At 46.1% G+C, this 16,402-nt stretch overlaps 1 protein-coding gene across 3 annotated transcripts in view; it reads right to left on the reverse strand.

The window, feature by feature from the left end:
- The window catches only part of TIAM2 (TIAM Rac1 associated GEF 2), a 225,279-nt gene that overhangs the window by 60,627 nt on the left and 148,250 nt on the right, over window positions 1-16,402 (reverse strand). For all 3 annotated transcript variants that reach the window (XM_032338642.1, XM_032338645.1, XM_032338644.1), the window contains 5 exons: window positions 11,911-12,072; window positions 10,315-10,419; window positions 9,657-9,735; window positions 7,256-7,348; window positions 6,087-6,350 (listed from right to left, as the gene is read on the reverse strand). In XM_032338642.1, the coding sequence (XP_032194533.1) occupies window positions 6,087-6,350; window positions 7,256-7,348; window positions 9,657-9,735; window positions 10,315-10,419; window positions 11,911-12,072 (703 nt within the window). The remainder of the gene's footprint in view (window positions 1-6,086; window positions 6,351-7,255; window positions 7,349-9,656; window positions 9,736-10,314; window positions 10,420-11,910; window positions 12,073-16,402) is intronic.

The following is a 16,402-nucleotide window of genomic DNA, read 5'->3' on the forward strand; positions in this document are numbered from 1 at the left end:
GAGTCTGTATCCAAGGTCTGTAACTCCCTGCTCAGCTCGAGAAAACCACACACTCATGTGGATGGAAGTGATGAAACAGACAAGCACCTTCAACACCATTATTCGCAATGAAGATTCTAAGACCAACATTCTGTGTCCTGGTAAAGCAGTCTATTTCTCACTCATATTTTCTTAAATTTTTAAAAAAGATTTATTTATTAGACAGAGAGAGAGCACAAGCAGGGGAAACAGCAGGCAGAGGGTGAGGGAGAAACTGGCTCCCCGCTAAGCAGGGAGCCCGATGAAGGGCTCGATCCCGGGACCCTGAGATCATGACCTGAGCCGAACGCAGATGCTTAACCAACTAAGCCACCCAGGTGCCCCTTCTTCAAAATTTTTTAATGCACCAGTCAGCCTTAGGAACTCCTACATTTTTACATCTGGGCATCTGGGGCGTCCGCAGGCCAGCCGCCGTAGCAGCGATCTCACACACACAAACAGCACTCCCTGAGCTAAATGCTGCTCGTCATCCTACACCAGGCTGTGAAGCCAAAATGCCCTCATCCTCACCAACAGGAAATCAGTGGGTTTGCCACATCAGAGCCAGCTATGCAATTCCACCCCCGTGCCCCCCGCCCCTGGTGACAAGCTGTATAAGGGACACGTTACAATTCCCAGGAGCAATTCCTTCCAAAGAGCAAATCTGCATCTAAGTGGCTTCTGGTAGCTTTGGGACCTACACTCCTCATACATCAATTCAGAACGAGAATGATTCAGCACCGGGTGGGGAATTAAAAAAAGAACCTCAGGCTGCAATTACCTTCCTCATCGGGTGAGCAATGCTGGGCTGATGCCGTCGGAGTGGGGGCCGGAACCTAAGTCCCATCTCTTCCGTCTGTGGAGTGCACCCCGACTCGCCCGGCACAGTGTTAATCGCTATTTACATATGGAGACGACGTTACTGTTACAACAAGCTCCACGCTGACAGAAAGACTTTGTTCAGAAACTCTAGGCCCAACAGGACACTCTCAAAAATCTGCTGGAATTTCTCAAAAAGATGCCATACCCAAGAAAAGGGACTTTCAATCTAAACCACAAAAAAAAAAAGGCAGGAAGAGGAATACGGGATCATCAGGGGCCTGGCACACCCAAGCCCTCCCCTGGCGGCCTTGGTGGCTGGAAACCAACACCAGCCTCTTTGGGGGATTCCAGCTGCACCATTACCCTCTCCATAATAAGGCTTTACAGACGGGATTCCCGCACCCATCCAATACAGGCTACACATGTCTCCGCTTTTTCCGCAGCAGATAACCCAAACAGAAAGCCAGACCCTTAGAGGCAAGAATCAAATGGGTCACTCATGTCCAAGGAAACCCAGGAACTTAACACATCAGTTCTAGATGTGCTCCCCTCTGCTGCGCTCTTCACGGAGGCCACAGGAAGCCCATGACTGCTTGGTGTACTCGATTTGCCGAATGGGCCTGTGTCTCTGGAGGGTGCACTGCGGCACAAACGAGCTGAGCTCACCGGTCAGCGGACTGCATCTGAGCTACTCAGGACAGTGGCGGTGGTCTGGGGCACATAATTCCCCCCCCACCACCCGTAGAGGAACAACATGCAAACACAACAGCTATCACTTGCTGAGAAACTTGACATAGATGATCTCATGTAATCCTCAAACCCTTGGCATGCAAGGGTTCAAGAAAGAGTACATCCCACCTCTCAGGGTCAGACTAATGTCCCTCCCCACCCAGCCCCGCCCCCCCAAAAGAGAACCGGGTTAACAATGGAGCCTGCACTACCCCAGACCTCCTGCAGGAGGCTCTCTGATGCGCATTTTCCCAAGCTCAGCGGGACAGTCTTCAATGGTTCTCAAACCATTTCCCTAATTGGGGCATGTATCAAGGAGTCTCAAATGTCAGTAGCATGCTTCTTTTCTAGAAAAGCAAAGATGCTGAAGAGCAAGCTACCATCCTTGCCCAGACTCCTTAGAACCTGCTACTTGTGCCGGCACTTTTTTCGGTCAGGTATGTAAATAAGAAGGGTGTTTTGTTTTGCTCTAACCTGAGCAAAAGACTAAAGTTAACAAAACACAAATGTCTGGATACCTGACCAAAACCCCAAGTAGACCAAAAGCCCTAAGCCCAATGCAGCTTATTCCCAGAGCCTCACACATTTTAAGCATGAAATACGGGATCAGTAAACCTTCATCACAGACAGTCAAGATATGCCCCAAACTACCCTGCAGCTTCTTCCTTGACTGTCTCATATTCTTACGTTTCTGTTTAAACAAAACAAAACAAAACACAGGCCTTCCCTTCCAGACCACCAGCTGTTTGTTTTTTATTAACAGACAGAGGACTGGCTTCTCCGGAAAACCAAATGGGAAAACCGTCCTTTCCGAGTCCTGGGCTGGGGCTGCCTCTGGTAACGCGGAAATTGAGGGGAAAGCAGACTCTGAGTATAACTCAAATGAATGAATGAAAAGTTGTTTATCAAAGTCATTTAAGTTCTTCCCTTTGTGTAATTTTTAACCTTCTTAGCAAGAAAACGGGACTCCTGTTTTCTGATTCGTTGCCAAAGTAAAGCAAGGTCATTTTTCATGCGACATTGAGCTGCAGAGGACAGGGAAGAGAAGAATCCCGTTTTCGGAACTCCCGACGCCTAAGGAGCTCGGCCAGACACACACACACAGATGTGGGCTCCCTCGTAGGGACCTATTTGGGTGAGGGGCGAAACCGTATCTTCCAGATGAGAAATCAAGGCTCGATGTCTTCATATGGGCTCCCCCATAAGCAGCGTCCATGCCGAGGACGTGAGTTTACACGTTTATTTGGAAGGTGATCCCAAGAGGTCCAAGGGAGGACATAGGGAAGGTGAGACCGAGAAGGGAGGAAGCCCATAAAAGGCGTGAAAACAAGGCTGCTCCATACACGTGGGGCTCAGGTTTACCAGAACCCCTCGCTGAATCATGGTACACACCACAGAACTGTCCCCGCAGCCGGTAAGGAAGCTCGGAGCCCCCCACCAGCGCCCACGGTTCCCCGGCTGAGGGCTGCCCTGAGGCCGCACCCGCGCAGGCCCAGCCACGACCCGACTTCAGGTTGGACGCACCGGCCTGCGTGCCGGTCACCGACCTCACGTGTCACCTCCCTCTCCCTGGCCCACGCAAGGCCCCGGGGCGCAGTCTCGAGACTGAGCGCAAACGAGGGACTGGCTCCTCTCTTCGTCTCCGCCCTGGCCCCTTGTTTTCTTTTCCCCCAACCTTGAAGACACACAGGCGTCCTTCTGAGACGTTCACTCACAGGCGCTTTCTTCCTTCACAAGCACCGCTTCAAAAAGAAAACGAATTCTGTATCTGCAAACTGCGGGGGGAAGCTGCCCTCGCGGCCATTCCGTTTTCCACCGAAGCACGTTACTGAGAACAGGGAGGGAGGCAGAAAGCAGAACTGCAGGCGGGAGGGAGGCGGGGCGCTCCTGCGGAGCACGGCTCAGCCCCACCAGCCCCACTAGGCCTCGCCAGGAAACCAGGGAGGGGTCAAGGGCTCTCTCCTGGGTGCAGCAGGGCCCTGACGGGAGGGGGCGGGGGGGGGGGGGCAGCCGCGCATGCACCTGTGGGACCAGCTGCAGAAAGCACTGGCAGCGGACGCTCTAAGCCATCTGTATCCACGGCAGCAGCTCTCCATAAGTTATAAAGGTTTCCACCAGGAGGATGGCCCCCTGAGGTGAGTGATAGAATGGCTATCTTTTTTTATTTTTTTTAAGATTTTATTTACTTATTTGAAAGAAAGAGAGGGAGCATGAGAGAGAGACAGAGACAGAGAGCATGCACGAGCGAGGAGGGGAAAAGGCAGAGGAAGAAGCAGACTCCCTGCTCAGCAAGGAGCCCGATGCGGAACTCGATCCCAGGACCCTGAGATCAGGACCTGAGCTCAAGGCAGATGCTTAACCCACTGAGCCACCCAGGCGCCCCACAGAATGGCAATTTGACCCAGGGCCTCTTTGAATTGTTTCTGTGCAAAACAAATGAAAAGGAGTCAACAGGCTTAGCTGACCTGCTTCATCCTTACTATTTAAAAAAAAAAAAAAAAGGCAAATTTGCCACTTTGGCTGCTTTCTATAGAAATTCATTCCTGCAGTACCAAAAGTGTTATAGACTCTGCAGTAATCTCTTATTATGACAAAATACATAGATATCTAATGGGCAATGAACGTATCCCTCATGAATAATGAATCCAATCAATGGACACACGCATGTATTACGTGGAATGCTCAGGCCCGTACCAGAGCCCAGGGTAAGTTTAGAGTGATGGCCCTAATATAACCAAGTAATTCATTAATTCCATCACAAGTTCTGCTTTATGATATCTGCTTTTATATGCCAATAGTCAATTTAATGGCATTTTAAATTGGAGTGAAGCCCCAAGAGAGGAAAGCACTATATACCTTATTGAACCACAAATCTTACATCTGATTTTTTAATTCCAAAAATGACCTAATAAACTCACTTTATAATGCAATCTGTCCGAACAACTCCTCTTTTTGTGTGTTTCGTTCATTTCTAGTAATCACGCAGAGATTTCAATTGGAACTCCATTATCGCTGCAATTAAGTATAAAAGTTCCTTTGCGTGGGGGCTGCCTGGATGGCTCAGCCGGCTGAGCGTCCAACTCTTGGTTTCAGCTCAGGTCGTGATCGCAGGGTGGTGAGATCAAGTCCTGCGTCAGGCTCTGTGCTCAAGTGCAGAAGTCTGCTTGAGACTCTCTCCTTGCCCTCTGTCCCTCCCTCTGCTCGAGTTGGCTAAAATAATTAATTAATTAATTAATTAATATCTAAATCTTAAAGAAAAATTTCCTCTGTGTCCACATAACATAAAGGGCTCTCTCCTGGGTGCAGCCCTACGCTCTGTCTCATGTGGGGGCTTGACCATCTTATTTTAGGGATACAGAGGGAACCTACAGGTTTGCAGCAGTAGTGGGAGCCTTTGATTTACTTGCCTGCAGCATATGGACTATGCAAGAATTAATAAACTCAGAAATCCAGACTTTCAGATTACTTCTTCTTGTTGAAATTTTATTTCTAGATAAATAAGTTGGCATACAACTTTTCCTTTTTTTTTTTTTAATTGAAGATTTTACTTATTTGTCAGGGAGAGAGGGAGAGAGCACAAGCAGGGGTAAGGGCGGAGGCAGAGGGAGAAGCAGGTTCCCTGCTGAGCAAGGAGCCCCATGCGGGACTCGATCCCAGGACCCTGAGATCATGACCTGGGCTGAAGGCAGCCACCTCAACCGATCGAGCCACCCAGGTGTCCCACAACTTTTTACTTTTAAGCCTTGCCGAAATTCTAAAATTTATGAACTACATGAAAAGCTTGCAGTTCATAGAAAATGTAGCCACTTAACAAAAGAGGTAAAGAATTATGAGCCTGAGGAGCGCCTCAGCGGCGCCGTTGGTTAAGCATCTGCCTTCGGCTCAGGTCATGATCACGGGGTCCTGGAGTCAACTCCTGCATCGGGCACGCCCTGCTCTGTGGGGAGCCTGCCTCTCCCTCTGCCTGCCGCTCCCCCTGCTTGTGCTCTCTCTGTCAAGTAAATAATAAACAGAATCTTTAAAAAAAACTTATAAGACTGATGCACTACCTGCTGCGCCAACGAGGCGCCTATGGAACAGGTAAAGAATGAAATTGTACCCAATCTTCTAAGAACCCACAAGGTTGCTGCAAAATGGGGTTTTTTTGCCTTAGATTCAACTGAATTAAAAAAATCAAACTTTGTCACTTACGTTGGTCTTCATCTACCTTCAATCACAAAGCAATTACAATACAAAACTATCCTGGATGATTTTTTTTTTTTTGAAAGATTCTTTGAGTTTAAAGAATATTCTCTTGGGCAGACATTTATTTTCTACTTCCATGGAAGTGTTATAATTTCTACAGTGCATGAAATTTTGATTAAATCTACTTGGTTGGCATCTGTGTTCTTCTCCTAATAAATGAGAAAGCATTCCTTGAACAGCCTAAATAATCTAAGTTTGCAAGCAAAATTACAGCCTAAAAATACCAGCTGTCGACACCAGCACTGAAGAAGGAAGAAAGAACACAGCCTTACCGTTGGTTGTATTCTTTTTAAAGTTGTCCAGGAACTCCTCCAGAAGCTGGGACTGGTTCGGAGGGGGCAGCAGATGCTTCTGGTCCCTTGAGAACAGGTCACTGTCTGACCAGGACGAGCACAAGGTGCCTTTTGTCTCTGGCGGCCGGGCAATCAGAGTGAGCCCGACGCTCCGTTCGGAAAACAAGGCCTCCATCTGCTTCAGGTCAAGGTCAGACACAGCTTCCCCATTTAAGGTCATGATTTCATTGCCCTTTCTCAACCCTGAGAACAAGGAAGAGGAAACAAAAGGAAGAGAAGGGAGGTGACTGAGGGAAGTTCTTTTAACATGACGGTGAAGGACAGCTAGGAACTCCAACCATGGATTCACAGGGACCATCCCACGGCTGTCTTCGAAGAAAGGCCAAAACGCACAGATTGCGAGGCCGCTGACAACACACGACAGGTCTCTCAAAGCCAGGATTAAAAGGGACAGTTTGGGGGGATCTGTTTTTTGTTTTAAGTAAGCTTTCTGCCTAACGTGGGGCTTAAACTCATGACAAGAGTCCTGTGCTCTATGGACTGAGCCAGCCCGGTGCCCCCAGAAGGAACAGTGAGTTCCTGTGAGTGAGTGGGTGGCTCAGACGGTTGAGGGTCCCCCTCTTGATTTCAGCTCAGGTCGCATCTCAGGGTCTTGAGCCAAGGGCTCCGAGCTCAGCAGGGCCTCTGCTGCACAGTCTTTCCCTCTGCCCCTCCCCCGATCGTGCATGTTCCCTCTAAAGTAAATCAATAAATCTTAAAAAAAAGGGGGGGGATACCATTTGACCCTCATTCAAATTCATTGTTCTTCTATTTACCTGATGTTAAATGCCATGAAGAACAACATTTACCTGTGTCTGTCTGGCTTTCTGTTTCCTTTCCCTGTCTGCACACCGCCTGCGTGTACACATGCTCTCCTTCAAAACACCTCCCCCTGCAAATTCTCTCTCTCTCCACATATATAGGTAGACATATATGCATATATAAAAATATATGCACATATGCATTTTCAGTTAAACTATCAAGTGTACTTTTTTCTAACGCTAGGAGAAACCATTCTCTGACAAAACTGTAACGAGACTTTCCCGAGGCAGACTGCATCCCACAGTGTTGAACTGAGAGAGCACAGAAACACTCTGTGCCGCACGGACCTTCTCCATATGCCAAGCCGTCAGGGAGAACGTCGCTTATCAGTATGCGGCTGAGATGCTGATGCTCGTCCACCTGCGCTGTCACTGCAAACCCTGCGAGTGGCAGGAAGAGAAGAGAACAGGTCTAAATTCTGCATGCTGGTTAATTTCTCCAACTCCATCAGCAGCACCCCACCCCACCCCCCCAACCCCTGCCGCCGAGCATCTTTTCTCCTAAGTATGCAGTGTCAGGGAAGTCACGTTACAGGTATTGAGAAAGCACAGCTCTCCGGCAGGGGCAGAGAAACAGGAACATGTCAGATCTAAAGGATCAAGGAGGGCATGACCTTGCTGGAGAGCACAGATGCTGCACCCTTGTCTACAGCAGCATTATTTACCGCAACCGAAAGGTGGACGCAACCAGACCGTCTCTGGACAGATGGACGGATAAACACAAAGCAGTATGCACACACAAGGGAACTTCAAAAAGGAAAGATCCAACCCGTGCTATCCCACGGACAAACCCTGAGGACGTTATGCTGGGTGACAGAAGCCAGTCACAAAAGAACAAATACTGTATGATTCCACTGGTCTCAGAGACTGACAGCCGTCGAAAGCAGAAAGCAGAATGGTGGTTGGCGGGGGATGGGAGGAGGAACTGGGAGTGACCATTTACAAGCTACGGAGTCCCAGGTTTCAACATGGAAATGGTTCTGAACATGGAGCCTGTTCATGGCTGCACGGCAAAGGAATGTATTTAATGTCACTGAGCTATCATTTTTAACCATTCTTAATGGTTACCATGGTAAACTCTGTTATGGCTGTTTTACCACAATTTAAATGTTTTTTGAAATTTTTTTTAGACGTTGAAACCAAAAAGTACTACTATTGAGATAAATTAAAATTGGGTTTGATACAAAGTAATTTGTTACAAAACAACTCTGTATGGGGTTAAGCATTTTAAGTAGGTGGAAAGCTACTTGGATGCCTACCGTAGCTGCCCTAAAGGTAACTACACACAAAAACCGAGGTGAGGCAGGCCTGCCCCTAAATGCATCTCCCTCACCTGGGTGTGCCCTTCCCTCTGATTCCACAGTTGGGAGCATTTGTTCCCCTGCCTGGGTTCCATAATACCGGGAGTTCTTTGACAGTAAGAAGAACAATGTGTCCCCCTCACCCTTTTCCTCTTGCCTCTGACAGACTGTGATTACCACAAAGCATGTTTGCAAGCATCTCCCTTCAGTTCTTCAGGCACTTCAATACAAAGAAGATTCCCAAACACCCACCAAGGAAAGTAGAGTGAAGGTCAACAGAATACAGACAAAATGCTAAGAAGACTTCAGAGGGAAAACCGATATAACACCGGGTCAAAACAGACTAAATTAAGGGCGCCTGGGCAGCTCGGTGGGTTAAGGCCTTTGCCTTCGCCTCAGGTCATTGTCCCTGGGTCCCGGGGTCATTGTCTTGGGGTCCTGGGATCTGCTCAGCAGGGAGCCTGCTTCCTGCTTTCTCCTCTCTCTCTGCCTGCCTCTCTGCCTACTTGTGATCTCTCTGTCAAATAAATAAATAAAATCTTAAAAAAAAAAAAAGACTAAATTAAAAAACAAAGAACTTGTCAATTATATCAATTAAAAAAAAAAGACACAAAGAACAAATCTCAAGAAAACTAACATATTACAATAACTGGAATTTGACCAGCTGGATTCATTTTAAAGGAAAAAAATTACATCGAAGTATTCAACAAGATAATAGTCTTTTATGGAGCTATGTATTGATCATTGTCTAATTACTGAGTTCCCACAGTCAAAGACAGTATAAAATATTGAAACGAACTGTCGGACATGAGCTCAGTCCAAAAGGAGCTCAAAGCCAAGTTTAAAGACAAACAAATGGAAATGCAAAAATCAAGTATTACAAAGTGATTTGGATAATATTGACCCTTAATTTTTAAACTGAAGGTAAAGCAATCAGATAAGCCCTCTTTAAGAAAGTTAGACCTTTAGTTAGTTCCTGGGGGGCAGGTGGATTTCCACGGAGAGGAGGGAACGCGGCAGGAGAAGCCATGAACGGCGCCATTCCTGGTGGGTAAAGAGCTGAGAGCAAAGACACGGAGGAGAATCGGACTTACTCAGCTCAAAACAGTAAATTCATTGTGTTACTCTCACCACCATACTTTCAAACTCACCAGTTTTTATATTTATTCCTTTTAATTACTTTGGCATTTCCCCCTCATATTAATAAGTATCTTTTGAGCCTAATATAAATACATAGACATGAAGAAAGGGAGAGGAAGTTCGGAAACTACTGTCATGGTTGACACTGAACATGTAAATGTAAAGAAAAAAATATTAGGTCCAAAGATACTGGAGCAAACTAGACACAGACGGACAATGCGGCTCTCCGACTGGGCTCCTGCGCTCACCAAAGTCAGACACGCTTCCGGTCTTCGTGAGCTGCACGTCGTAAACATTCAGTGGGAAGATTTCTATTTCATCATAAACCTATAAAAGGAAAAACAACAAAATCAAAACGTTTAATGTCATGATCTCTTGAAAATTTCTTTAAAGATTTTTTTTATTTCTTCAAGAGAAAAGTGATTTATGAGATAGAGAGAGTGAGAGAGAGAGAGAGAGAGAGGCAGGGAGAGAGCATGCATGAGTTGGGAGGAATAGATGGAGAGGGAGAGGCAGACGGCTTGCTGAGCGCTGAGCCAGACACGAGGCTCAATCCCAGGACCCTGAAATCATGACCTGAGCAGAAACCAAGAGTCAGACGCTCAACAGACTGAACCACGCAGGTACCCCTTTGGAAATTTATTTTAATGATATCCAAACTGGATGCCAAATTAACACAGAATTCCTCCCTCCCTTACAAATTATATACTTATTATTTTTTTTTTTAAGTAGGCTCCACACCCAGCATGGAGCTCAACACAGGGCTTGAACTCACAGTCCTGAGATCAAGACCTGAGCCAAGATCGAGTCGGACACTTAACCAACTGAGCCCCCCAGACCCCCCGCCCCCGACAAATTACAGACTTTTAAAATCAAGAGGCCATGGATGTGGTTCAAAGCACTTGCCTGTTCTTGCATGAATTCATACAGCGCAGGGACACAGTACTCCATGTTTTCATCCACTAATTTTCGGAGTTGCAGTCCATAGTGGCTGGGTTCCAGCTGCCTCATCTGTAAAGAAAAGATAGCTATTTAGACTTTCAATGTTCTTTCTAAATTCATTGTTGTCCATTAAAAATCAAAGTGGAAATTTCTGAAGGAAATACTATATATGGGGAGTGGAGTTTAAACCCGTATCTGAGAGCTAAAATTTAAATGTGCAAAATAAAAATAAATAAATAAAAAGAAAGACGGGGGACAAGTAATTATTTTTAATTAGGTTTTCTCTAAATGACACTGCTTATCACTAAAAGCAAGAGATGTATTTTTAAGAACTTACGGGAGTATATTATCTGATAGACTAGACTAGATCTTACCATCTCCGCAAATACTGTCATTTTATACACTGGTTTTACCTAAGTTGTCTCTCATTAATGAAGAAGAGAAATTGTGTGAAATGGGAACACTCTTCTTTTCTACAGACTTCAGAATTAGGAATTTCCTACCCCAGAAATGTTTCAAAAGGAAAATGTCGACACACACACTCATTCATTCAGAGTAAGTCGGTGTAACTGACCCACTCCGATTTCTGGCATCCTCTAACTCGGTGTAACTGACCCACTCCGATTTCTGGCATCCTCTAACTCGGTGTAACTGACCCGCTCCGATTTCTGGCATCCTCTATCACTTATAAGACTTATGAACTCATAACTCGTGCTGCTGGTAGAAAACGATACTGTTGGTTGTCTGAATAAAAACATTACATAATGGAGCAAAAGGACACGAGATTTGTAAGAATGGAAGCTGCATGTATAAATGTCTGGTATCTTAAGGCTTAATTCAAAGTGGGAATAGTAAAAGAAAAAAGTAAAGATTATTCATATCTATTAAGTATACATGGTAAAGAGTTACCAAAGTCCACAGGCCTTTTCTCACCATTCCAGGTGTTTGATGGCATTTTTCTCTGAAAACTTAAAAAGCGTTCAGCTCTACTGCGCCACCTGGTGGATGAAAAACCTCTGCTCTGATGTTCAGTCTATGACCTCAGCAAGCTCTCTTGAAGACAGCTTAAACGTTCTTTTCAGAAACAAAACCCAGTTTGAATAAAGAGTAAAACACCACTAACAATCCCCACGAAACAACTATGAATAGTATCAAGCTACTCATGTAATCTAGAGAAACCCGATAAAACTGCTCAGGAGTAAACCGAACTATTTCAAAGTTTCCGCCACTTTCTTAACAGAGCCCTGTCTCTAAGGAACTTAAACAACAAGGCTTCAGAATTATTCTAGCTATAAAGGTCTACAAAGAATTTCAGTAAAACAGCCCAGGTTCTTCATGAAGGCGAGGGGCCATAACCTAACAACTCCCTCTTCTAAAAGATGAAGAATGCTAATTAAAGTAATACGTATGTCCATTAATAAGCACGTTGATTAATAGATGTTCATTTCTTCTCTAGTACAGAAAGTGAGGTCTTAAAAACCACACAGATTTACAAGGCACAGGGAGGCAACATTAATGATTCTTTCTACTGAGACCTATTTCCACAGCAAAATACATTACCTTGCATGCAAGAGTCAAAATATCTTCTACTCTATGTTCTGGCTTGATCATTATAGTAACCCCTTGATTATCCTGAAAATGAACGTAGGTCTGGACCTCCCACGTGTTGTCTCGGGGAACACCATCGGCTGCTGAACCGTATATATGCAGAAGTTCATCCACCTGTTTTCAGACACCACAAGAAAATACAGACAGATTTGATACACAAAGCACAGACACTAGGAAGAAAATGTCCCCTTGACTCATGGCATATTTTATAGCAAGCCCTTCCGCATTCCTTGCATCTGGCTTCTCACAACCCACAAGGGCAGACAAGCCAGTGTCTCCTCATCCATTTAGCCCACACGAAACCGAAACCCTCCAGGGAGGCTGACAAGGAAGGCAACGGAGTTCTGGTCCGGTGTTCTGGCCACGTGCCATTTGTGGCCTAGCCCAAGTTTGAACACCACACAGTGCTCGGTTTCAACTCTCCCTGCTCCAGAATTGCTGGTTGACAAGCGCCCTGTGAAATCTGCATTCCTGATCACCATGAACTTGAATATGGGCTCATTTACAGCCACTGATGCCCGTGGCATCCTAACGCGAATCGTGCTGCATCTGAGCAACACAGTTCTCTTATTTCTACTTGGTTCATAAAATCAGGCTCTAATCCTAGGAACATTTTTTTTCCTTTCTGTGAGCTATTTCATATCTAGACACTCTTAGAAATCACCCCCAAACATACCTTTAAAAGGAAGCTTTTCCCAAAGATGTTTAATTCCCTGGACCCCATTATCATAGTAATTCAATGATCTCATCCTAGCATGAACTTCCGTGATTTATAAACATAAATAGTTAATATGTATTAAGCAACTCAGAAATGTTATCCTCTGGTTAGACTCTTGCATTGGTCTGGTGGCAAAAGACAGACAGACCTGGGGATCTGAAATAAAAAAACTGGGTGTTCGAGTTACACACTCTGCTATTTAATCAGCAGGACAGGACACTCACTTTGCTGAGCCTTGTCTCCTACTCTGTAAAAGGAGATATTAGTAATATAATTACTTAAGTTTATTAGTTAATACATATTTTGCCAGCAAAAAAATATAGATGTGAAAATACCTTACACACTAGAAAATGGTACTTTCTATACTATCACATTATTCTATCCTACTTATCAAAGTTATCATCAATGGATTTTACTTTGAATTCCATGCATTAAAGAAAGACCCCACAAAGCAAACAATCCTCCTATGCTGGATTTAAAAACTAGAACAGAGGGGCACCTGAGTGGCTCAGTCAGTTAAGCATCTGCCTTGGGCTCAGGTCATGATTCTGGGGTCCTGGGACCAAGACCCAGGTTGTGCTCCCTGCTCCGCTCTGTTTCCCTCTCTCAAATAAATTAAAAAAAAAAAAAACTCTTAAAAGAACTAGAATATATATTGAAGATTTCAAAAGAACAGGCTCAGAAAAAGCAAGAGAAGAACCCGTTTTTCTGTGCTGTCTTTTTTAAAATGTGGTGCTCATCTTTAAAGGGATGTTTCTGGATCTGTCAGGGGTCTGTCACTTTCTGCGTTTTCCTGGAAGATGATCATAGCCCAGAATGAATATCAACCTCATGTGCCAAACCAAGAGAAAGAAAAGGAACGGACACCTGGAGCGGAGAAGCAGGGAGCCAGCACGAACCCACTCTCTCCCGAAGGACCCTATCGCATACAGATCACTCTTCTCGGATTCAGCCTGCAGGTACTTTTCCTCTGGGGAATTATTTCAACCAGGTGCATCAGCAACAAGCAGGTACTGCCACAGAAGTAGAGTCCGCCCGCCACCCCCGGACACACCCCGCCGCCCCCAACCAGGCTTGCTCAGCATCGCACTAAAACCCCAGCAGAGGTCACTGTGGAGAAAGCAAGCACCCAGGAAGCAGGCGGAGAAGTCAATGAGTGGGTTATGCCTGCAAAGCAATTAAATCATGCCCTTTCCCAGCAGAGCAGGAAAAACGTGCCTGAGGATGGCAGGTGGGAGAGGGGCAGGAGAAGCACAAGCTCACAACGATCCTTCCCTTTCCTCCTGCTGCCATCACTACTCTCCATCACAGAGAGACAGACTTACGTGGGGCCAGAGGGAAGAGCTCCCCACCCCCCACCCCGCCCCAGGCGGGCTCCACACCCATTCTGGGGCTTGAACTCGCCGCGCTGAGATGAAGAGCAGAGCACCCTCCCGGCAGCCAGCCAGGCCGTCAGGGGTCCCTGGATGGAATAAGCTTTCCGCAGGTTGTCAGTTCACGGACTACCAACAACTCCTTATGCACTGTCCTGACCCCATAGGGAATAAGTGAGAAACATGGGGCTCAGAAAACTCTAGAAATTTGCCCCAGCACACACAGTGAGCCGTGATGGTGGTACTATGGGAATTTGAGCCCTAAAAACCTGGCTTCAGCCTACGCTCACCACCACTGCACTACAGAAATACCAACAGGCCGGTTACCTCCCCACATAATGGATACAACCTGACTTTCTCGAATCTTTTCTGTTACTCCACAGCACACACCAAGTTCCGGTGGAACAAAACGGCTCACCTGACTTTCCCCAGAAAGCTGCAGCTCTCTGCTTTCAATTTCCCTTGCCTGCTCTACCTTCCTCACAGCTCCAGTGCTAAAACCATATACATCCTTCAGCCTTACTTCCATTGCTACCCTCTCCCTCTCTAATGAAGTCTCTCCGGCTCTCTTCCCTCTTACCCCAAATTCGCTCAATTGCGTGAGGCTACTGTCCTCTATCCCGGATGTAGGACTTGACGAAGTCCAGCTTACGGGACAGTTTTTAGGTGCTCTCACACACACACACCCCTGCTCCCTCCCTGGGGCTAAGACAAAGGGCAGCAGAAGCTTTTTCTGGCTCTGAGTCTTCTTCAGACCTTGATACAATACATTTTGCACCCAGAACATATCAGCCCGGGGGCGTGGAATTGGATGCAACCAAAAATTCAGCCATACATAGGCCTGAAAGGTAAAAGCTGCCCTGTCCACACCATAACAAATTCTTAATCTGCCCTAAGTTTTAAGAAGAGAAATTAATAGATTCTTGAAGGAGTAATAAGTTCTAGACAAGAGAAAAGGACACAGGCAAATGCCAAAGGACAGAATATTCCTATTCTCCTCAATATAACTAGGCTTTGGCTGCTCTGCGGAATCATTTCTTAAGCCTACACTGTGGACGCCAGATCGAGGATGAAAGAGAAGATGCCCATCAAAGTCAAGGCTGTGGAAGACTCAGCGCCTCTCCAGAGATCCTGCAGTGAAAATGTACACGGAAGCTTTTCCTGTGCCTTCACACATCATCTCAAACGTCCGCAATTAAAGAAAGAGTAAACCTGGTTATTCCAAGGAGACATCAAGAATATGGAAAGGACTAATTAATTAGAACAAGAAAAAGAGGAGGCTGCACGTTTATAGATCTCCCAGGTGGTTGGAAGCTTTGCCTACTTGGCGCAAAAACTAGACTGATCCCCTCAAGGGTCAACGCTGTCCCTGCTGAGAATACACATGCGCGGCTTTATTCTCAATACTCCAAATAAAAGTCATTCTTTTTCATTCAAGGAAAAGAGAATCTTGAGGGGTGCCTGGGTGGCTCAGTGGGTTAAAGCCTCTGCCTTCAGCTCAGGTCATGATTCCCGGGTCCTGGGATCGAGTCCCACATCAGGCTCTCTGCTCAGCAGGGAGCCTGCTCCCCCCCACCCCGCCTGCCTCTCTGCCTACTTGTGATCTCTGTCAAATAAATAAATAAAATCTTAAAAAAAAAAAAAAAAAAAGAGAGAGACTCTTGAAAACAAGCAAACAAACTAAGCCATCTGGAAAGCTCTTAACCCAGCCCGCCCTTTTCTGAGGCGTTTCCTTCATCTTTTTACCCCTTACCCAGGAGCCAGGGGCTAGCCACGCCCCAAGGCTGTGCAAACCCAACCCCCCTCCTCTCCCCAGACCCCCCCTCCCCCTCCCACTAAAAACTAGTTTCCAGGGGCACCTGGGTGGCTCAGTCTGTTGAAGGTCTGCCTTTGGCTCGGGTCATGATCTTAGGGTCCTGGGATGGAGCCCCAAGTCAGGCTCTCTGCTCAGCGGGGAGCCTGCTTCTCCCTCTGCCCCTCCCCCACTGGTGTGCTTGCTTGTTCACTTCCCCTCTCAAACAAATAAAATCTTTTTTAAAAGTTGATAAAAGTACAAACAAATCAAAAAGCAAAACAAAACAAAAACAAAAAAAAATCAGCCTGCTCAAGGTTCCCAGTTCCTGGAGAATGAACACAGATAACCGCAAAAATGTAACAGACCATCTGGTCAAATCCCAGTCTCGCCAGGGCTGGTTATCTGATGTCTCTGGGCTTCCGTTTCTTCACCTTTAAAGGGGGCTGAACCCCACAGCTCCACAGGGCGGTTAGGAGCCCTGAGTGGGAGGAATGGCATCTGAAGGCATTATCCTGTAAGGGGCCCTGACAATGTCAAAGAACTCGATGAAGTTCAGTC

This window comes from Mustela erminea, chromosome 4 (assembly GCF_009829155.1).
Source record: "Mustela erminea isolate mMusErm1 chromosome 4, mMusErm1.Pri, whole genome shotgun sequence".
Classification (NCBI taxonomy): Eukaryota; Metazoa; Chordata; class Mammalia; order Carnivora; family Mustelidae; genus Mustela; species Mustela erminea.